At 51.9% G+C, this 23,556-nt stretch overlaps 1 protein-coding gene across 1 annotated transcript; it reads left to right on the forward strand.

Moving 5' to 3' along the window:
* Positions 1-480: 480 nt before the first annotated feature.
* Positions 481-20,940, forward strand: NYNRIN (NYN domain and retroviral integrase containing). Its single transcript, XM_002753687.7, has 9 exons — positions 481-542; positions 691-905; positions 9,591-10,249; positions 10,374-11,930; positions 12,802-12,932; positions 13,077-13,173; positions 14,671-14,772; positions 14,991-15,092; positions 16,285-20,940. Exons 2-9 carry the CDS (start codon positions 708-710, stop codon positions 19,130-19,132), a joined length of 5,694 nt encoding a protein of 1,897 aa, XP_002753733.4. The 5' UTR covers positions 481-542; positions 691-707; the 3' UTR covers positions 19,133-20,940.
* The last annotated feature ends 2,616 nt before the right edge of the window (positions 20,941-23,556 follow it).

The following is a 23,556-nucleotide window of genomic DNA, read 5'->3' on the forward strand; positions in this document are numbered from 1 at the left end:
CTCCCCACCCTACTCTACCTTAACCCTTTCCTCCCAGGGAAGGAGTGGCCGAGGCGTTCTCTAGGGACGCCTGGGAGAGGCGGTTGTGGGTGAGGGAGAAGGTGGGGGCGAAGGGGAGAAATTCCTGTTCCAAATCTCAAAAAACGGTCCCGGAAACCAACCCTCCCCTCCTTCCTCTTCCCCGTCCTCCCACTAGAGAGAGGGGAATATGGAAGGAAACTAACTTTGACCCCTGGATTCTGGCTCTGGGCCCAAAACTTGGGTGGAAGCAGAGGCCTCCGGGACCCTCCCCTCCCCCTCCTCCCCGCCCCGGCTTCCCCTCCCTCCTCTCCGAGCCCTTTAAGCTCTCCAGCAGACTGAGAAAGCGTCGATCCAGGAGGGGCTGGCAGAGTACTGGAGGGGGAAGGCCGGGGGCGGAGGGAAGGGCGGCCGGAGCCCGACCGGTCCCACCCCTAGCTACAATCCCGGCAGGAAGAGCTCGTTGCGGGAGCCGCCGCCGAGGGGGACGAAGCTTGGGAGGGCGGGCGCCCGAGCCTCGCCGGGTAAGTCCGGCCGCGCGGAGGAAGAGGCCTTGCGGGGGGCGCGCCGCGAGAGGAGGGGGCGTGGCTTAGGCGCCGCGGGCTGGAGGCTGGGGGCTGGGGCGCGAGCCGCGCCGAGACCCCAGTGACACTGTAGTCTTCTTCGTTCCAGAAGCGGGCGGGGCAGCCATGCTCCTGTCCGGGGGCGATCCCCCGGCGCAGGAATGGTTCATGGTGCAGACAAAATCGAAGCCTCGGGTGCAGCGGCAGCGGCTGCAAGTGCAGCGCATCTTCAGGGTCAAGCTGAGTGCCTTCCAGAGCCGCCCGGACACCCCCTACTTCTGGCTACAGCTCGAGGGGCCCCGAGAGAACATGGGCAAAGCCAAGGTAAACAGCTCCTCCCCACCCCCACCTATCTCTTCCAGCCAGATGCCTCTCTCCCCTTCCCCTGGGGAGATGGTGGCCTGTAGAGGCACCACCGCCCTCCCCCCGCCTGGATTTAGCAGTGTGGCAGGCAGGTACTGGGCCATCCTCCTGCCTCACCAGATCAGCCTGCGCTCCTTCCTTGCCCGCTCTTTCCCTCTGGTTCCTTCCTTTCCTGCCCCACCCCTTCCCTACGTGTCACCTCTGTCCCTCAAGTGCACTGAGAGCGCCTCCTCGTTGTGTGTCCCCCCCCATGAGCCTTCCCTGGCCAGGGCCCCAGCATCCGCAGCCCCACTTTTCCATCTGGGGAACAACTCAAAGTGCTGCATTGCTGTGGCCTCTGCAACACACCTCTTTGTTCTCCACCAAGACTCTGGAAGGCCCAGGTCCTTCTGTCCTCTTTTAAATCTCCTTAAATCCTGGGCTGCCCCTTAGAGCCTCTGAGTGCTAGGACTGGAGGGCCCCTTAAAGACGCTTCTAGAATGATACTGGCATTTTACAGATGAGGTACTGGTGGTCAGAGAGGGTGAGGGGCCTGCCTGAGGGCTCAGAGTCAGGTAGGTGAGGTGGTGGGGGTTGGACCAGAACCCAGGGATCTGGGCTCCCTGCCTCACACTCTTGATGCCATCCAGCTTCTTGTAGGGGGTCAGAGTGGGGTGCAGCCCTCTTCCCAGATTCCCTGGTCTTGGAGATGGGTGGGAATCTGGGAGGAGGGCTGTGAGCTTTCAGATGAAAGGGCTTGCTGTGTGGGGCTGGATATTGGACAGGCCAGATCACAGCACGCCTGCAATCTCTCTGGCTTCTCTCACAAGCTTTTCCTCCACTTGGGCCTCTGAGATTCCCCTGTCCCCCAAGGTTTCCCTCTTCCCTTAGATTCCTGTATCTTATCTCTTCTTTGTGGGAATGCTGTAGCCTCCCTCTGCCCCAGACCACCTGCCCCCCAACACACACACCTACTGCAGCTGGGTCTATACCTATATCGTAATTGGTCAAGGCCATGGGTGGGGAGGCCCAGAATTCCACCAGCCAGCCGGGCAGGCAGGCTGGGAAGTTCCTCCCTCAACCCCTCTGTGGAGCTGCTAGGTCAGCAGTTTTTCCAATTTTGACGGAGGTGCTAGGAGAGGGAAGGGATCTTCCCAGAGAACAGATGTGCAGGAGGCCTTGAGAGTAAGATGTTTCAGAAGCCGTAGACTAACAAGAGGAGCCTTTTAGGCTCTTTGGGTTCTTGATAGTTTGGTTACTTTGAAAGGCAGCAGCTCACCCTCTTATGGGACTCCCACTTTCTTTCTTTTCCTTTTTTTTTTTTTTTTGAGATGGCATTTTACTCTTGTTGCCCAGGCTGGAGTGCAATGGCATGGTCTTGGCTCACAGCAACCTTCATCTCCTGTGTTCAAGTGATTCTCCTGCCTCGGCCTCCCGAGTAGCTGGGATTACAGGCACGCACCACCATGCCTGGCTAATTTTTGTATTTTAATAGAGATGGGGTTTCACCATATTGGTGAGGCTGGTCTCAAATTCCCAACCTCAGGTGATTCACTTGCCTTGGCTTCCCAAAGTGCTGGGATCACAGGCATGAACCACTGTGCCCAGCCAAGACTCACACTTTCTGAGGCCCCCCACAACCCACTTCTTGCTTAAATCCTGGATTGGCTTCTCCAGGCATGCGTGCTCCATCTCCCTCTGCTGCTTCAGGGTTCTTCAGGCCACAGATCCTTATGCCTCAGGCTCCCACTCTAGGCGCTGCTAATGGAACCAGTGACTCCCTTGATTTCTAGCCCTGTTCCTCCACTCCCCTTTGTCTTCCCTTTGGGAAGGGCATTGTTGAAAAGTGGGAACCCAGCATGAGGGGATTCTGGGTAGCTCCCTGCCTTATTGTACACAATGAGCAGAAAGGACTTTGTTGGCAATTTGGAGCAGGAGGACAGGGAAGGTGGGGAGGATAAAGTTTTGTCTCAGGGGTTAGGGGATCTGGGTTTGATTTGATGTCACCAAGTTACAATCAAGGTAGGAAAGGTATGGTGGGAAGAGTTTGAGTTTGCTAACTGTTAACTGAGTGATCAGTTCAAATAATGTAACCTCTCTTGAGCCATTCCCTCATCAGATGATAATAATCCCTGGTTCATGTGAGAGTCTGCTGAAATCATGCATGTTGCAATACTTTTATAAAATATGGAGAGTTATAGACCATAGATGTTAGCTACTGTTGTTTTTAACTTTTGAGCAAGTCCTTTTCCCTCTCTGAGTCTCGATCTCCCTGTTTGTAAAGTGAAAGTCTTGGATTAAATGCTGTCTAAGGTCCAGCGATCTGACACATGAACGTTTCCCAAGTGTAAGGATGTCTCGTGGTTCCCATAGGGAGGTGGCGTGGCTGACCCCAATCTCAGCTGTAGGAACACAGAATCATACACTTTGTTAATGGCCTCCTGAACATAGGCCAACAGGCAGAGGGGACTCTGGAAGACCACAGGTTGCAGGATGTGGGGAGGGTTGAGGGTGAGGGTGGCTTGCTGGGGTCAAGGGGAGGAGGGGTCGAGAAGGATACAGGCTCATCTAGAGAAGGGCCTGGGTGTGTTTCTATGTGGCCGGTTTTTCAGGAAAATCTCTGTAAAACTTGAGTGTTTTCAAATTGTTTTGTTGTGGTGGGATGAAGAAACATTGAAGACATTGCTGTGAAACACATTCCCAGGCAGCAAAACAAACACTGGGGAGGCCTGGCCTCTGAGGTGAACTCAGTGAGTTGAGAGGCAGGTTTTAGTAATCATCAGCGGGGGCTGGGACAAACCTTGCTCTACCCTTCTGCCCTTTGGCAATGAGGTGAGGATGGGGTGGGGGCAGAGAGGAGACGTGACCGTGGAGGGAGGTGATGGGGATCTCAAAGGCTGTGGCGGTGGGCAGGAGTACCTTCTGGAGACTGGGTTCTGGAGCTCTGGGACAGGGTGTGGCTTGCTGACTTCTGGCTTGGCCATCAGATGGAAAGTGAACTGTCTTTGTTGCACACTAACTGTGAGCAGTACCCTGAGAGTTGGTTGTCATCAGCCTTTGGAGTTGGCTCCTATGGACAGGCTGTTAAAATTTCAGGAATTGTGCAAGTGAGTGTAGGAGTATTTACAGACATGGTGGGAGTATTTATGCCACAGAAATTAGCAAATGCGACAAATCAGGGTTACCCCCCACCTCCGGCAGATTTTTTTTTTTTTTTTTTTTGAGATGGAGTTTTGCTCTTGTTACCCAGGCTGGAGTGCAATGGCTCCATCTCGGCTCACCGCAACCTCCGCCTCCTGGAATCAGGCAATTCTCCTGCCTCCAGGCAATTCTCCTGCCGCCTCCTGAGTAGCTGGGATTACAGGCACGCGCCACCGTGCCCAGCTAATTTTTTGTATCTTTAGTAGAGACGGGGTTTCACCATGTTGACCAGGATGGTCTCGATCTCTTGACCTCGTGATCCACCCGCCTCGGCCTCCCAAAGTGCTGGGATTACAGGCTTGAGCCACTGCGCCTGGCCGATTTTGTTTTCTTTCTTACTTTTTGGTTTCACTGAGGTTAAGGACTCCTTGTTTTTCAATTTGCTTGTTTTTCTTTGTACCTATTGTTAATTCTTCTCACTTCCAGTAGCCTCTCAGTGCAGTTTTCTACAAGGTCAGCCTATCAGTTCAAGGTGTTCTTTTGGTTCTAAATTTTTTTCTTGGAGCCATCTCTCCTGTCTGGTCAGTTGCTTTCCAGGCTGACACAGCTGTCATTCTTGGCATCCTTTGCCTTTTTTCTTTGCTAAATACTCATGTCCTGGACCTTGAAACTTTTTCTTTCTTGGGTTGATGGAACACATCCATCTGTAGTCTCAAGTTAAAAAGATGGTGTAGCAGCAAAGTGTATGCAGATTCCTGCTTTCAACATGCCTGTCCCTTGAGTCACACCCTCCAATCTGAACTAGTTGTCCTGTGTGTGGACAACTGTCACCCTAAAACAGTGCCTGGCATGTAGTCAAGAATTATTAGTTGAATGGATAAATAAATTCTGAGATTTCTCTTTACCATCGTCCTGTAGACTGCCTTTGCTTCTTTCCTATTTTGTTTACTGGAAAACTGCTCTCCAGTGGCTTCCTGGGAAAGGTTTTACAGGAGGAAAAATGCTGAGGTTGCCTGTCCACATTGCATAGCCAAATGATACTTTATTGATAGTTTGGTTGATACCAAATTATAAAAGGGAAACTATTTTCCTTCAGAAATGTGAGGGTTGTGCTCCATTTGAAGGAGTCTGGAGCTATTCTGGTAGCTGGTCATTTGCACGAGATGTTGTTTTCTCTCTGGAAGTTGTCAGTTTTCCCCAATGTTCTGCAGTTTCCTAGTGAAGCCCCTTTGTGTGGGTCTGTTTTCCTCCATCATCAGGCACTCTTGTTGTACTTAGGAGGCCTTCTATCTGGACACTCATGTTCCTCAGATCCAGGAAATTGGGGGAAATACTTAGTGGGTTATTTCCTCTCCTGTGCTGTCCCTGTCCTCTCTTTCTGGAAGTCCTCTACTTTTCATATGTTTTCTCCTCTTTTTCGACTTCAACTTTTTGTTCTTCTTTCGGAAGATTTCCTTAATTTTGTCTTTGAAGTCTTTTCTTGGGTCTTTCATTTCTGCAGTCAAATTTTTAATGTCTAGAAGTCATTTATATTCCCTCTTTTTAAAATCAGTATCCTATGCTTTTAAAACAAAAATTGGAATATATGTATCCTATTGTATTCTTGTTTGGTGTGTACCATGTTCTCTGTTGTCTCTCTGAGGAGAGAAATGATAGTAAGCTTTTTTTTTTTTTTGGTTGGGGGGATGGGGTCTTGCTCTTGTCACTCAGACTGGAGTGCAGGGGCACAATCTTGGCTCACTGCAACCTCCGCCTCCCGGATTCAAGCGATTTTCCTGCCTCAGCCTCCCAAATAGCTGGGGCTACGGGTGCTTGCCACCACACTCAGCTAAGTTTTGTATTTTTAGTAGAGACAGGGTTTCACCATGTTGGCTGGGATGGTCTTGATCTCTTGACTTCTGATCCGCCTACCTTGGCCTCCCAAAGTGCTGGAATGACAGGCGTGAGCCACCACTCCTGGCTGGTAGTAAGCTTTTTGAAGTTTTCTTCTCCTCACCTAGTTTCTCTTCTTTCAGGTTGCTTTTTTTTCCCTTTATGGTTTTGTCTCTGTGTTTTACATTAGAAGTTTTCCTCATAAGACTGATAATCCTTGCATGATAAAAAGTAAAGGACAAAAAGCGGATTGGGAGCAGAGGCTGTGGGCAAGACTTGTTGATTTTGAGCTTGAGTGTACAGACATTGTGCGTATTATTGGTTAGGGACCCCATTTTGTGATTTTTAAGTCTTTGCTTGTGGGCTGACCAGATTTTCCAGAATGTATGCCTCTCTTCTCCAGCCTGGAGGTTCAGGGTCTGGCTGCCAAGCAAATCTCTGAGTGGGAAGAATGAGTTTCTCTGCATTTAGCTTGCATTGTATGTATCACTCTTTGGCCCTCCTCACTCTGTCCTTGTTTTTTGTATTCTACTCACACCTTACATTATGCTGATCAACCTCTGCTCCTAAGACCACGTTTTCAACTCCCAGGGGAACACCCCTCCAATGAGCGGGAAGGTACTTGCCAAGCCTGTGTGTGTGTGTGTGTGTGTGTGTGTGTGTTGGGAGCAGTTGGGCCCCCAGATCTAATCGCTCCTCAGAGAACCTGGTTTTTCATGTTCCCTTTCACTCCCAATTCCAGAGTTTCTTGATGTTGTTTTCTGAGCCTTTTGAGTATCCTGCAGTATAAATTGGGGTGGTTCTGGAAAGTAGACAACGAGCGATACCTGACTTATGAGAGAAGAGAATTCTCATTAGGTGTTAAGTAATGAAGCACCTTGACAAGTACATAGTAGTATTAAAATATTTTGTATAAATGCTTTTATTTAACTTACAAGTTGACTAACGACCTGTGGGATATTGGACAATATATTCTTAGAAATACAGTGCTCTTTTTCTGGCCCTTTTCTATTCATCTGTATCATCTTTCTATCTAGTTGTTCCTGTCTCTTCTCTACTTTTTCTCCTCTTGGAGGAAGAAGGTCTGGGTTGGCTTTAGGCAGAAAAGTTGTTCAGGTATTTTCAGGCTGTAAATGCCTGTTTTTTCCTTATCTTCTCTCGCTCTACAGTATAAACAGCATCATGGTAAGGCTCCTGACTGTGGAGCCAGAGTGCCTGAGCATCCTAGCCTACTAACTGTGTGATCTTGGACATATGGACTTCCTTGCTCATCTAAGATGGGGATAATCGTGTTTCCCTAAAGGGCAGAGAGAGGAATAAATAAGATAACATATGCAAAATGCCTGACACATAATAAGCTCTCACTAAATATTAGTTCAGATTTATTATTTAAAAATTATCACAGTTCCTATATATCTCATAAATTTAAAATATTAGGCCAGGCATGGTGGCTTACACTTGTAATCCTGGCACTTTAGGAGGCCAAGGTGTTGAGTGGATCACATGAAGCCAGGAGTTCGAGACCAGCCTGGGCAACATGGCGAACCCCATCTGTACTAAAAATACAAAAATTAGCTGGGCATGGTGGTGCTCGTCTGTAGTCCCAGCTACGTGGGAGGCTGAGACAGGAGAATTGTTAGTACTTGGGAAGCAGAGGCTGTGTGAACTAAGATCGCGCCACTGCACTCCAGCCTGGGTGACAGAGTGAGATTCTGTCTCAAAAAATAAAAATAAAATGAAATATTGAACAGTTGATGGAACCATAAATATTCTAAGCTCTCTGCAGAAAGACAAAGAAGCTACCCATAATCTTCTTCCCCAGCACATCACTCCATTTTTACATGTTGTTTTCATGTCATTGAAATGGGGGTGCATGGGGTGGAGAGTATTTGTTAAGGTCTGAGACGGTTAGCCCACACCTGCTCAGATTTACCCTTGCTAGGCAGTGGGACCAGATGAAGTTGGGATAGGAGGGGTTGGCTTGGGATGTCCATCAGGTTTTAGACTGATTACAAAGGTGTTAGACATGTATTTCAGGCTCTTTGAGGAAGAGGTTGTAGGTCAGGCCTGGAGCAGTGACTCATGCCTGTAATTCCAGCACTCTGGGAGGTCAAGGCGGGTGGATTACGAGGTCAGGAGTTCGAGACCAGCCTGGCCAACATTGTGAAACCCATCTCTACTAAAAACACAAAAATTAGCCAGGTGTGGTGGGTCATGCCTGTAATCCCAGCTATTTGGGAGGCTGAGACAGGAGAATTGCTTGAACCCGGGAGGCAGAGGTTGCAGTGAGTGGAGACCGAACCATTGCACTTTAGCCTGGGTGACAGAGCGAGACTCCGTCTCAAAAAAAAAAAGGTTGCAGGTCTGTGACCTCAGCCGGGTAGAAGAGGGACACATAGGCCTGAGCAGGGAAGGATGGCCCGGGGACCGAGCAGAGACGCCTGGGTAGTCTTCAGGATGGCTATTGGAGATCCACAATGGAGTATGGTACTGCCAGGGGAAAGCAGGAAGAGGGATGAGAGGGATGACTGTCAAAGAAAGGGGATGTGGAGGGGGATGGGGGCATATGAAATCCACATGGGGTGGCTGATTGGAGGGAGAGCTCATGGGACCACACTGATGGAACTCAGCCATAGAGTGGAAGAACCCCAACCTCGCCCACCCCAGCCACTGCTAAAGATGGCGAGTGTGAGCCCTGTGAAATCTGTGAACTCTAGGACTTGGTCTGCCCAGAAAGCCAGAGGTCTTCCGTCTAGTTAGCTATTTCATGTATGTGCAGGTGCGAGGGTTCCCCTGAACACTGGCCCGGTGGCTTATCTCCTCCTCTGTCCCCTCTGGGCAACACAGTTACTATGATTCAGGGGTACAGGTTGTGCTAGAGACATTCTGGAGGGGGATGAAGCTAGAGTTTCACATGATTACCCTGTAGTCACTGTAGTCAGCCAGAAGATGTGGAAGAAACTCTGGTATCAGAGTCTGTAGCTGTGTGCCCTTGGGCAAGCTGCATAGCTCTTCCGAGCCTGCAAAATGGGAACAGGCTGTGCCAGGGGTCATCCTAAGTACTTCCTGCATATTAACTCACTGAAGTGTCACAGTGGCCCAATGAGATGAAACTATTGCTGTTTCCATGTTACGAATGAGGAATCTCAGGCATGGGGGCAGGGGTGTTGTGTGATTAATAACTTGCCCCAGGTTGCATCAGTTCCTAGCTTATGGAGGGTGCTCAGAAGGGTGCAGCCACTTTCCCCCGAGCTGTCGCACACTTCAGGATTCCCAGGGTGGAACTAGACCTCAGGAGCATCCAGTTTAAACTTCCATTTTATTGGTGAAGAGACTGAGGTGCTGAGAAGATGATAAATGCCCCACAATTAACCTAATCAGTTGAAGTCAAGTTGGAGCTGCAACCTGGGTTCTTTCCCTCCTCTCTCCCAGGCTTCCCTGTTCTGTTGGTGTTCCTTGGAAAGAAATGGGTGTATGAGGGTGCAGGACCAGGGAAAGAGTGGCTGGCCATGGGGGAGTCATTTGGCTCAGGGTGGGCGGTGGTGGTGGTGGGACCACATGGTTAGTGAGCGGCTGGCCTTTTGGGTGTGAGGGCAGATCCAGGTTCATGCCCCTAAAGGGCTGACTTCACTCTGTTCTTCCCACTATGCCCAGGAATACCTGAAGGGCCTGTGCAGCCCGGAGCTGTGGAAGGAGGTTCGCTACCCGCCGATCCTGCACTGTGCCTTCCTTGGGGCCCAAGGCCTCTTCCTGGACTGCCTCTGCTGGAGCACCCTGGCTTACCTGGTGCCTGGCCCGCCTGGCTCCTTGATGGTGGGCGGGCTGACTGAGTCTTTCATCATGACACAGAACTGGCTGGAGGAGCTGGTGGGGCGACTGCGCTGGGGCCCTGCCCCTCTGCTGACCCCCCGGGGGATCTGGGAAGCTGAGGTGACCCGAGCCTTTGGGGCCCTGGTCTGGATCCGTGGTGACCAGCATGCAGGGGACCTACTGCAGCTGCCACCAGCAGTCCAGGAGCTGCTGCTGAGCCTGGTGCGGGATGCTGCGGGCAAGGAAGACATCATCGAGTGGCTCAGCCGCTTTGGCATCTCTGACAGCCACTCTGACCCAGAGGTTTTGATCTGCCCTCCCCAGCAGCAGAAGGAAGCCCCAGCCATGGTGTCTGTGGGAGAGAGTCCTGGACCCTTTCTGGACATGGGGACCCTCCAGAACAGGGGCCCAGAAAATTCAAAGAGGTTATCTAGCCTGGGAGCCACTGGGTCCCTGATCCCAGCTCAGAGCACACCGCAGGAGACAGCAAACCAGCTGGTACGGTAAGTTCTGGAGAATGAGTCTGGCTTCTCTGATCCTACCCCTGCTCCCCTACCCTAAGGAAATAGTAGTAGTTTGGGACCACACTGGCCTTTCACCTTTTCAATGAACTTGGGCTTCCTCCAGGGTCATTTCCAGCAACCAAGGTGGTATGGACAGTGCTCGAGAGGAAGGGTCAGTGCAAGCCACCAGCAGCCAAGACTCCACGAACTACACACAAGCCTTGCTGCAGCAAAGGCAGGTCCAGAGGGTAGAAGACAAACTCCTCTTCCAACCTCCAGTATCAGCCCTGGGTGTGTGCCCACCCTGGAAGGCCTGGACCCCGGGGACAGCCTTTGGGCCATTGTGGCCTGGGGCTATTGCTGCAACCTTCTGGAGGATCAATGAGCTGCATTCTCTCCATCTGGCTTGGCTCCTGTCCCAGGCATGCTTCAATTTCCCCTTCTGGCAGAGGCCACTGGGACCCATTCAGTTGAAGCTGCCAGGGCAGAATCCTTTGCCCTTAAATCTAGAGTGGAAGCAGAAGGAGCTGGCTCCTCTGCCCAGTGCAGAAAGCCCAGCTGGTAGACCAGATGGGGGGCTGGGAGGAGAAGCAGTCCTGCAAAATTGCCCAAGGCCAGAGACTCCCCCAAAAGTTATGAGTTTATTGGTGGTCCCAGGGAGCTCAGATGTGAAGGACAAAGTTAGCTTGGATCTTCCACAGATAGGGCCACCCATAACCTCTACACCCCAACTACAAGCTGGAGGTGAGCCGGGGGATCAAGGGAGTACGCAGACTGACTGTAAGGGACTGGAAGAGGGACCTGCTGCAGTGCTGCCTGCAGGGAAACAGAAGCCCATGGCTCAAGGGGGCCTGACAGATCATTCAGTACCTGGACCTCAAACAGTGCCTGAAACTCTCAAAGTGCCCATGGCTGCAGCAGTGCTCAAAGCTGAAAATCCCCCCAGAACTAAAGTGCCACCTGCAGCTCCCAAAGTGCCTACATCCCAAATGATGCTGGCAGTGCACACAGAGCCTGCAGCTCCCAAAGTGCCTTTGGCTCCAACAAAGCCAGCAGCTCAATTGATGGCCACAGCTCAAAAAACATTTGTGAATCAACCGGTGTTGGCAGCTCAAGTGGAACCCACAACTACAAAAACTCCCCAGGCTCAGAAGATGCCTGTAGCGAAAACATCACCCTCAGGTCCCAAAACACCCAAAGCTCAAATTGGGCCTGCAGCTACAGCTTCCAAAGCACCTGCAGCTCCCAAAACACCTACAGCTCCCAAAGTACCCGTGGCCCTCAAAGTGTCCAAAGCTCCCAAAACACTTGCAGCTCAGAAGTTGCCCACGGATGCAGGGCCAACCTTGGATGTAGCCAAACTTCTGAGTGAGGTCCAGCCTACATCAAGGGCTAGTGCTTCCTTACTGAAGGGCCAGGGGCAGGCTGGAAGGCAGGGTCCCCAGCCCAGCGGCACCTTGGCTATCAGCAGTAAGCACCACTTTCAGATGGAGGGGCTCTTGGGGGCTTGGGAGGGGGCCCCAAGGCAGCCACCTCGCCACCTGCAAGCGAACAGCACAGTGACCAGCTTCCAGAGGTACCACGAGGCCCTGAATACACCGTTCGAGCTGAACCTCTCGGGGGAACCTGGAAACCAGGGGTTACGGCGAGTGGTCATCGATGGCAGCAGCGTGGCCATGGTGTGAGTAGTCACGGGCATGGGGTGGGCTGGGGATGCTCTGGAGCTGGGGCAGGGCATTCCCGGGGGACAGAGTATGGGCATCACTTCCCGACTTCCCTGTGGGTGACATGGGGAAGAGATGGGCGGGAAGTGGTCCATGTTGAGTGGCTCCTGCATGCCAGGCAGTGTGCATGGAATCCTCACAGTAGCCCTCAAGGGCAGATTTCTGGTTTCCCTCTCTATAGATGCTGAAACAGGCTCAGAGGTGGGAAATCTTGTTCAAGGTCCCTGAGCCAGCAAGGGGTCCAGGTGGCCTTTGGGCTCAAATGTGTCCACTGCCAAGGTCCATGCCCTTCCCAGGCTAGCTTTTAAACTTTTAGCCCAAACTTAAGGCCCAGCACAGCTCTCTGCTGTGAAGCTTTTCCTGACCTTGCTGGCCCTTAGCGATTGCCCTCCCTGCACAGCACTTATTGCTGTAGAGGTGTTAGCATAAACACGTGTATGCCAGTTAATTTGCCACATGATCAGATAGTTATCTGTGCAGAGCACACTCCTAGCACACAGTAGGTGGCCAAGGAATTTTTGTTTGCTTTAAAGCTCTCAACTGAGCTCTCTGAATGGAGGGGCTGCCTTCTTCCACTTGTCCTCATTGGACCTGCACACATGAATGCACACAGGTACGCGCGCATGCACGCGCGCGCACACACACACACACACAGTTTCCGGCAGTGCCCCGCACCCAGTAGGTGCTCACAGAATGTCTGAGTATGGAGGGAAGGGGAAAGGGCATCGTTGGTGTCCTCGGTGCTGGCATTGCCTCCTTGCTGCCCCAGGGCTGGCTCTGAGGGAGGAGTGGTGAGGCAGGGCCTTTCCTTGTCCCACGACCCCACAGGCATGGCCTCCAGCACTTCTTCTCCTGCCGAGGCATTGCCATGGCAGTGCAGTTTTTCTGGAACCGGGGACACCGAGAGGTCACTGTGTTTGTACCCACCTGGCAGCTGAAGAAGAACCGGAGGGTGAGAGGTGAGGTGTCCCCGGCCTGCCTGGCCTCCACAGTGTCACCAGCTGTCTTCTCTCAGCCTTGCTGCCCCACTCTCTGCCACCCCAGAGTGGCCATTTCTACCTCACACTCCCTTGATCATTTCTGTCTTCTGCCTTTTGCCCCAGAGAGCCACTTTCTGACGAAGCTACACTCGCTCAAGATGCTTTCAATCACGCCCTCCCAGCTCGAGAATGGCAAGAAGATCACCACCTACGATTATAGGTGTGCTGGTACCCAGGCCTGCCCTCCGGGGCTCAGGGAGTTGGGCCCGCCTTGTGTGTCAGGTGGAGTCCAGCCTGTCTTCTCTGGGGAAATGGAGGCAAACATGTTGAGGGGGCGGGTTGTGCAGAGGGTGGGGTGGAGCACAGGCCTCTGTTGGCAGAGGGATGGGCACAGTGAGGAGAGGGGTTGAGGCTGGCTCTCCCCAAGCCTGGAGTTTTTCCTGACTTTGAGATTCTGGAGTCCATCTCCCTTAGCTAACAGGCATTCTTCCTCCATGACCTGTGAACATGAGGTTCCCCCATCAGATGGTTTGGGCACCCATTCAGGTTGAGGCTTATGTCTCCAGATTGCTTTAGTGTTTTCCTCCCTTGGAGCCCTGGCACTGGGGAAGGTCTGTGCATGGCTGATGTGGATGGGGCCCTGGATACCTAAACCGCTAATTCTTGTCTGCTTGTCACTCCTCAGCATGGCTGTGGGACCACTGCGCTCAGGGGGAGCCTGTGACCCTGCCTCTCTTAGGGCAGGGAAGGCCCTTCCATAGTCACGGGTCTGGGGTTGGAGTTGATGCTGGGCAGACAGAGGTCTTGGTTTCATGTAGGTAACTCTCATGCCAGGCAGGGAGAAGTTCTGTTTTTCCACACTTCTCCCAAGACCTGGCACCCAACCAGGACTGAGAAGGGCTGGGCAGAGAGGCTCGTACATCCTTCTTTGTAGAGCTAGTCCCCTGCATAGTGTCTTTCAGTGCCTTAGCTAAGTTCAGGTGGGTGTTTGAGGGAAGATGGCTTTTCTGCAGACAGTCCCTCTGCTGGGCACTTGTGGAATAGCATGCTTGGGGGAGCCAGAACGGAAAGTTTCAGGGAATACTGAGAAGCAGGTAGCCTTTGCTTTCTTCCTCGGTCACCGCCCTCTTTAGAGGAGAGGTGATTCTTGGAAAAGTGGATTTGTTTATTCAGGTATGTGTACTTATATGTGCTGGCGTATATATGTATGTATGTCTTGACATGTGTATGAATGTTGTGCATTGGTGAAACATTGTAATGGAATATTTGTGTGTATGCTGTGTCACAGGCAGTTACTTAGACACTTAAAAGCATTATCTCATTCAGTTTTATCCTCACGGCAACATGGGGTAGGTATCTTATCTCTGTTTTACAGATGCAAAAACAGAAGTAGTAAATATACATGTGTGAATGTGAGTTTCTCTGTCTGTGCATGTGTACGTATGTGCCTATGTGTATAGCAAGGGTATGTGTTTGTATATACAGCTAGGAGTGTGTGCATCTGAGGTCACCCCTGGATGACCTTGATCCTTACCAGTGATCTCACATGGCTGCACAGAGGAGGAGGTGGGCTTGGGGGTCCTGGATTTCTGAGTAGGAAGGGCAGTGCCTTTGTCTGACACACCTCAATGTGAAGCTGCAAGTTCATTTTCCCAAATGACCCAGGAAGTGAGGGGGCTGGTTATTGGGTCATTAATGACTCCCCCTCTTCCTGCAGGTTCATGGTAAAACTGGCAGAGGAGACAGATGGCATCATTGTCACCAATGAGCAGATTCACATCCTGATGAATAATTCCAAGAAACTGATGGTCAAAGATCGGTAAGGCAGCTCCCCAGAGGCCTGAGCCATTCCTTCCCCTTGGGTGTTAGGCAATCCCTGGCAGGGGAGAGGTTAGGGCAGGAAGAGAGGCCTTGGAGCAGTGGCCACCAGCACCTGCTAGGATGTGGATCTCAGCCCCACGGAGAGGCCAGGCAACAACAGGGTGTGGGGGGGTCAAGGGCTCACAGTGACTGTGCCTCTTCACCCCCTGGGCCCAGCTTGCTGCCTTTCACCTTTGCGGGGAATCTCTTCATGGTGCCTGATGACCCCCTGGGCCGTGATGGCCCCACCTTGGATGAGTTTCTGAAGAAGCCAAACAGGTAATGGGTCAGGCCTCCCCAGCCTCCCAGGCCTTCCTGGGACTGATCAGAAACATCCCCTTAATATTGGCCAACATTTATCTAGAGCTTAATAATGATCAGAGTGATCTGATATTTTCATGTCTCCATACTGTGCCACATGTTTATATGTTCATAAACCACTTATAGTAGGTTTTAATATATACATGAAAGTACATATGTAGAATGTAATTTTAACATTCTCTATGCATCCATTAATGCTATATGTATCTTTCCACAACTGGCATTTGTACTCAATGGTTTATTAGTTTTTTTCAGGTGTATCCTATGCTAATTTATGTATTTCCAGGTAATGGTCATATAGTATTCCATTCCATGAGTACCCTATAGATTTTTCTGTTTCCTTGTGAGGGCCATTTGACCACTTCCATTATATGCTATTGGGTCCAAGGCTGCAGTGAACAGCCTTGCTCTTACTCTTTCTGTCCAAGGGAAGCTGTGTCTAGAATATTCACCAAGTAGATTTTTTCTGTTTATTATCTCATTTGATCCTCACAACTTGAGTTATACATAAATGACCACTGTCCTCATTTTATAGATGAGGTATTTGAGACTCAAGTGACGTTTCCAGGGTCCCGTTGCTGGTGCCAGCAGAAGTGGTTTGCAGTAACTCAGATCCTCTGCTGCCCACCTGCCGGTTCCCAGATCCAGCAGGGGACCTTGGCAGGATGTTCTGGGCAGGGCACTGCTTCTCTGGACCCAGATACCCCAGTCTCAACTTGCCAGTTTGGAAAAAAAGTGATGTGGATGAGGTTTGTCTGCTGTGTCCTCACAAGTCCCTTGTCAGGCTCTCCTTCGCTTGGGTGACCCCCGCCTGCTCCCAGATTGCTCATCCTGCATTAGGCTGGAAGCCGCCAGTCATCTCTGACCAAACCATTATTGGCTTATAGCTAAAGTGTTACTTTGTCAGTGAGGTTTTGATTGGATGGGCCTTCAGAGCACAGATGCACCTCTAATATTGGGGGTCTGGCCCATGCTGGAGGTAGAGGAAGTATTTGTAGGCAGGGTCCCAGCTGTGTCTACGCCATGCAGGTTGTTGGCACTTGGCCCAGCCTCAGGACACTTTGGAATGGGGTTTCCACAGAGGTGCTTTCCCTTTGGAGGACTGCTCAGGATGGGGCTGCCCCTCCCTCTTCCATGTGTTTTGGTGTAGGTTGGACACTGACATCGGCAACTTTCTGAAGGTGTGGAAGACCCTTCCTCCCAGCTCAGCCAGTGTCACTGAGTTGAGTGATGACACTGACTCTGGGCCCCTGGAGAGTCTGCCAAATGTGGAAGAAGTCAGGGAAGAGGAGGAGAGGCAGGATGAGGAGCACAGACAGGGGCAGGGCACGCAGAAGCTGGCTGAGGAGGATGATCTTGACTCTTCGCTGGCATCAGTGTTCAGGGTGGAGTGCCCATCCCTTTCAGAGGAGATTCTGCGGTGCCTCAGCCTCCACGATCCCCCTGATGGGGCCCTGGACATCGATCTCCTGCCGGGGGCGGCTTCCCCCTACCTGGGCATCCCCTGGGATGGGAAGGCTCCCTGCCAGCAGGTTCTTGCCCACCTGGCCCAGCTCACCATCCCCAGCAACTTCACTGCACTCTCCTTCTTCGTGGGCTTCATGGACTCCCACAGGGATGCCATCCCTGACTATGAAGCCCTTGTGGGCCCACTGCACAGCCTCCTCAAGCAGAAGCCCGACTGGCAGTGGCACCAGGAGCATGAGGAGGCCTTCCTGGCCCTGAAGCGAGCCCTGGTGTCTGCTCTCTGCCTCACAGCCCCCAACTCTCAGCTGCCCTTCCGCCTGGAGGTGACTGTGAGCCACATGGCCCTGACGGCCATTCTCCATCAGGAGCACTCAGGGAGAAAGCATCCCATAGCCTATACCTCAAAACCCCTCCTCCCTGACGAGGAGAGCCAGGGCCCCCAGTCAGGGGGAGACAGCCCCTATGCAGTGGCCTGGGCCCTCAAACATTTTTCCCGCTGCATCGGAGACACCCCAGTGGTCCTGGACCTTTCCTATGCCTCCCGGACCACTGCAGACCCTGAGGTGCGGGACAGCCGCAGGGTTTCCAAAGCTTGGTTGATCCGATGGTCCCTCTTGGTTCAGGACAAAGGCAAGAGGGCCTTGGAATTGTCCCTCCTCCAGGGCCTACTGGGGGAGAACCGCCTGCTGACCCCTGCAGCCTCCATGCCTCGCTTCTTCCAGGTTCTGCCGCCTTTCTCCGACCTGTCCACCTTCGTCTGTATCCACATGTCGGGCTACTGCTTCTACCGTGAAGATGAGTGGTGTGCTGGCTTTGGTCTCTATGTTCTGTCACCCACCAGCCCCCCTGTCTCCCTTTCCTTCTCCTGCTCTCCTTACACACCAACCTATGCCCACCTGGCAGCTGTGGCCTGTGGCCTGGAGCGCTTTGGCCAGTCCCCGCTCCCGGTGGTTTTCCTCACTCACTGCAACTGGATCTTCAGCCTCCTGTGGGAGCTTCTGCCCCTCTGGAGGGCCCGGGGCTTCCTCTCCTCCGATGGGGCTCCACTTCCTCACCCAAGTCTGCTCTCCTACATTATATCCCTCACCTCTGGCCTCTCATCCCTTCCGTTTATCTACCGAACCTCCTACCGGGGCTCTCTGTTTGCTGTGACAGTGGACACCCTGGCCAAGCAGGGTGCCCAGGGGGGTGGGCAGTGGTGGAGTTTGCCAAAGGATGTGCCAGTCCCTGTAGTGACTCCCCATGCCATGGGCAAGAGGCCCAACTTGCTGGCATTACAGCTGAGCGACAGTACCCTGGCCGAAATCATTGCCAGGCTGCAGGCTGGGCAGAAACTGTCCGGCTCCTCACCCTTTAGTTCTGCCTTTAACTCACTCAGCCTTGACAAGGAGAGTGGATTGCTTATGTTCAAGGGAGATAAGAAGCCCAAGGTCTGGGTAGTCCCGACGCAACTCCGGAGGGATCTTATTTTCTCTGTGCATGACATTCCCTTGGGGGCCCACCAGAGGCCTGAAGAGACCTATAAGAAGCTGCGCTTACTGGGCTGGTGGCCCGGGATGCAGGAGCATGTGAGAGATTACTGCCGGAGCTGCTTGTTCTGCATCCCCCGAAATCTCATAGGCAGCGAGTTGAAGGTGATTGAGTCCCCGTGGCCCCTCAGGTCGACCGCCCCCTGGTCGAACCTGCAGATCGAGGTGGTAGGCCCGGTCACCATAAGTGAGGAGGGCCATAAACATGTACTTATTGTGGCCGACCCCAACACCAGGTGGGTGGAGGCATTTCCCCTGAAGCCCTACACACACACCGCTGTGGCCCAGGTGCTGCTTCAGCATGTGTTTGCAAGGTGGGGTGTTCCCGTGAGGCTGGAGGCAGCCCAGGGGCCCCAGTTTGCCCGGCACGTCCTTGTGAGCTGTGGGCTGGCCCTGGGGGCCCAGGTGGCCTCCCTGAGTAGGGACCTCCAGTTCCCCTGCCTGACAAGCTCAGGGGCCTACTGGGAATTCAAGCGGGCCCTCAAGGAGTTCATCTTCCTGCATGGGAAGAAGTGGGCGGCCTCCCTGCCCTTGCTGCACCTGGCCTTCAGGGCCTCCTCCACTGACGCCACACCGTTCAAGGTCCTGACGGGAGCTGAGGCCAGGCTGACGGAGCCCCTGTGGTGGGAGATGAGCAGTGCAAACATTGAAGGGCTCAAGATGGACGTCTTCCTGCTACAGCTGGTGGGGGACCTGCTGGAGCTCCACTGGAGGGTGGCGGACAAGGCGAGTGAAAAAGCCGAGAACAGGCGTTTCAAGCGGGAGAGCCAGGAAAAAGAGTGGAACGTGGGTGACCAGGTCCTCCTGCTGTCTCTCCCCAGGAATGGCAGCAGTGCCAAATGGGTGGGTCCCTTCTATATCGGGGACCGGCTGAGCCTGTCACTCTATAGGATATGGGGCTTCCCAACCCCAGAGAAGCTGGGGTGCATCTATCCCAGCAGCCTGATGAAGACCTTTGCCAAGAGTGGCACCCCCCTGTCTTTTAAGGTCTTGGAGCAGTGAGCGGGAGCAGCAGGGGTGCCCCCTGCCCCAGGGCCCTGGGTTTCTGCTGCTGGGCCTCCCCCTGTCCACTGGGGACCCTCAGTTGTGCCTTTTGTAGAGAAGTTGATTCATAAAGCTTTGCTGAATTGCCTTGAACTAGGGACCAGCACCCCCATGGAAACATTCCCCAGTTTGGGGTACTTGGAGAATTTGCTAAAGGCTGTCAGATACTGGTCTCTGGCAGTTTTACACTGGGAAGTAGGGTCCTCCTACTGGGATATACCAGGCTCAGTGTGTTTTCACTAAGTATCCTTTTCCCCTTCACATGTTGTAAGTGTGCGGTGGTGTTTGCACACACACTCACCCTGGAATCTTGCTATCTTGGCCATGAAACTGTGGCTCTGGACCTCAGAATTGGAACCACAGCCCTTTCCCAGGCAGAAACCCCAAAAATGGGCTCCTCCCTCCAACCTGTTCTTTTGGGGACCCTTTGCCCTTAGAATTGTCACAGCTGACATAAAACCGGGCAGGCTGTGGGGAGTGCCTCCTAGCATCATGGTCAGCTTTCTTAAGCCAGGTGTGGCCTGCTCAGCTGTCAGGGCAGGGCTGGCCATGCTCCCAGGCCTTGAGGGCAGTGTCTTGGAGTGGGAGGATGGCTGGCTACGAGCCACCGACTTGTCAGCATGGGTGGGGCAAGGGGGAAATGGGTTGGCCTACCTCATTTGGCTCCAGGCAGTGGAGACAATCGAGACCCTTGCTTTGATGGCGTCCACACCACAGGAAGCAAGGATCTTGATGCCAAGCGTGGCATCTCTACCTGAAGAGCTGCTTCTGTTAGACCCAGGGGCCCCAGCCTCTGTTTTAAGGGGGGAGGGTGTCTGCAACAAGAGGCTGGCACACAGCAAAGTGCTGGCATGGCTCTACCTCCCAACCCTATCCCAAAGCCCACTGCCCTCTGCTACTTCCATCTCCACTGTACCCCACATCCCAGACCCTACAGATTGTGTGATTGCTTCATCTGTATCATCCCTCAAGTCCTGTGGACCTGCCTTCTGGGTAGAGCAAAACCCAGGCTCCCACACAGCCATTCTTTGCAGAGAGCACCCTTGCAGTGAGAATGAGTTCCTCACAGGTAGACTCACCCCTCTGAATTGCTGCCGTTGCTAAGCAAGTGGGCTCCATTTGAAGGCCAGTGCCATGTCACTCTGGCTGGCCTGAGTAGTCTCATTTCTCCAGAAGCTGAGCCAGTCTCCTGGTCTAGTTCAGGTTGCCAGAACGCTTGGTGTTGCAGAGTGCTGGAACCAGTGGAGAACTCGCCATCTTGCTTGTTTTACATCAGAGGAAAGGATCACAGAAGGAAAGTGACTTGCCCAAAGTCACACAGCTAGTTTGTGGCTGAGCTGACACCAGGGTTAGGCTTCTTGATTCCCAGTTCACCATGAAAAGGGTTCTAGCAACAGATTCAAGCTGGAGACTCCTTCAAAATCCTATATCCACATTCTCCAACTATTCATCTCTCCAATCTTCCAGACGAACTATCTGGATGTTGCCCTTAAGCCATTTCTAGCTGTTAACCCTGTCCAGAAAAATGGTTGAGTGACAGCTGAGAAGTGGAAAGGTGAACTGTGGGATATATGGCAGGTGCTCTCTTTCATCCTCCCTGCTGCCCCTTCTTTCTTTTCCTCCTCTGCTCTGCAATGTTATGTCCAGCCTCACTCTCCCTCCCTGGTGCTGTATGCGTTCCCCTTGTTAGATACATTTATGATCACACACCCTTCTTTTAAGTGATTTTTTAAAATTTGATTTGTCAATAAACGAATCAAACTGGAGCTGATGTCCAGTTCTTTGTTTAGCTTCAGTCTCAGTTACGGGGAATGAGGAATGTGGGGCAGTCATGAGGCATGGCTGCTGTATGTTTCCCAGATACACTTGCAGATTTGAAGGCCTGGACAGCACCTTTTCCAGATTATCTGGCCCAGGCTCTTACTATACAGATCAGGAGACCAGGGCCCAGAGTGTGATATGCTTAAGGCTCCATAGCTGGTTCATGGCAGGGCTGGAAGGTAACTCCTACCTTTGGGCTTCTAAGCTGGTATCCTTGGCAGTTCATGTCTTAGAAGTGGGCAGGGTGGGAATGAGAATGAATGATGAGGCCTGGTGCGGTGGCTCATGTCTATAATCCCAGCACTTTGGGAGGCCGAGGTGGGTGGATCACTTGAGGCCAGGAGTTCAAAACCAGACTAGCCAACATGGTGGAAAACTGTCTACTAAAAATAGAAAAATCAGCTGGGTGTGGTAGCAGGTGCCTGTAATCCCAGACACTGCTTGAACCTGGGAGGTGGAACTTAAGTGAGCTGAAATATCGCCATTGCATTCTAGCCTGGGCGATAAAGGGAGACTCCATCTCAAAAGAAAAAAAGAAAATGAATAAATGAATGCTGAGAGAATGGTGTTAGTGCTGAACCAGCTTGATTGTACTGGAAAAATGATAGACCTAGGTTTGAGTCTATATTTGCTACCTATGAGGGGCTGTTTCCTGAGGCCTCAGTTTCCCTATCTGTAAAATGCAGGGTAACAATTCCTAAGTTATGAGATGGTTTAAGGATTACATGAAATAATCTGTTTGAAGAGGTGAGTATGGCCAGGGATGGAATAGCATTCATCACATGTAGCCAACATTTCTCTTCTTCCTGCCCTGGGAACTCTTACAGTTCTCTCCCCTCAGGCTCAGAGACCTTCTTTATTTTTTTTTTTTATTATTTTTTTGAGATGGAGTCTCACTCTCTCATCCAGACTGGAGTGCAATGGCATGATCTTGGCTCACTGCAACCTCTGCCTCTCAGGTTCAAGCGATTATCCTGTCTCAGCCTCCCCAGTAGCTGGGATTATAGGTACCTACTACTATGCCCAGCTAAGTTTTGTATTTTTAGTAGAGAAGGGGTTTCACCATGTTAGGCTGGTCTTGAACTCCTCACCTCAGGTGATCCACCCACCTTGGCCTCGCAAAGTGCTGGGATTACAGGCGCGAGCCACTGTGCCCAGCCTAGACCTTCTTAACCCTGGCCAAGCTTCGTGATTTTAGGCCTTTGCTTTTTGCTGCCTTTCTCACCTGCCCAGGCTTCTGCTCAGCACTGGCAGGGGTATGGGTGGGGGTGGGAACCATCCTTCCTGAGAACTCCCCAGCTCGAGGGTATACCATTGTTCATTCAGTATTTATGGGACACCTACTATGTGCCAGGCTCTGCCTAGGTGTGGGATGGCTAGCAGGTAACAGGAGTGACACGGTTTCTGCCCCTTTGCAGCCCACAGTCAGGTGAGGGAGACAGACCATCCAACAAACAACTGTAGTCAGGGTGTAAGGGAAACAGTGTGGCCTGGAAGCCCATGGCGCAGGGTCCTGGGGTCTCAGCCCACATGACAGTCAGAGAGGTCTTCCCTGAGCCCCTTCACCAAAACTAATAAATTGCTCTTAGTACAGGTCAGAAATGGAAAGGGTCAGCACTCTAAAGTGGAGGGCTGACTGGAAAGGTGGCTTGGCGAAATCCTGTTACTTTTTACTCTAGATAACTTCAAGCAAGCATCAGATTTTACTCACACTGGCTTCTAAGTCCTCTGACAGGGAGGTTTTTCTTCTTTACTGTTCAACAATCTACCAGGTCTGAGCAGAAGTTTGAAATTCCTTTTGTTTTTGGAGGGATGAATTAAAGAGTTTTGTCCACAGTCAAGCACCGTGGACACTCTAGGCAACCAGTCACTGCCTTTCTGGTTTACACCATCACAGTTTTTCCTTCTCACTGAGGCTCTGGCAGGAGGGCTTCCCCAAGTCTCTAACAGAGAAATTATAAAGTTGCCAGTATCCAGACAATCCCATGACATAGGCAACCAATAAAAATAAAGAATATCCCTATCCCGCGCCCCTGTTAAAACTTACATAAATATCTGGCGAGGTTGGGACCACCTAAGCCTTGCTATACCATGCTTTCCTAGCAACTATTTATTAAGTCCATGTGTTCATGAATAAAAAGGAACACACTTGGAAGACAGAAGCTTTATAACAGGTAAATTGCTACAATAAATCAAAAATCCTACCTGGTTTTGAAAGATTGTCCAAGAATCCCTGAGACATGCCCAAGTTTTAACTTGTTTACTAATTCATCTGGTAACATAAACTTACATATACAGAGTACTTGCTCTGTGTTGGGTACTGTTCTAAGTGCTTTCAAACCCTGTGGGGTATATAAAATTAATATCTCCATTTTACAGATGAAGAAAATGAGGCATGGAGAGGTCAAGTAACTCACTGAAAGTCATGTGCGGCCAGCCACGGAAAGGCTGGATTTGAGCACTGACTCCTGTGCTCACCATCTTTTTGTGTGTGTGTGTGTGTGTGTATGTGTGACAGAGCTTTGCTCTCATCTCCCAGGCTGGAGTGCAATGACGCGATC

Source organism: Callithrix jacchus, chromosome 8 (assembly GCF_049354715.1).
Source record: "Callithrix jacchus isolate 240 chromosome 8, calJac240_pri, whole genome shotgun sequence".
Lineage (NCBI taxonomy): Eukaryota > Metazoa > Chordata > Mammalia > Primates > Cebidae > Callithrix > Callithrix jacchus.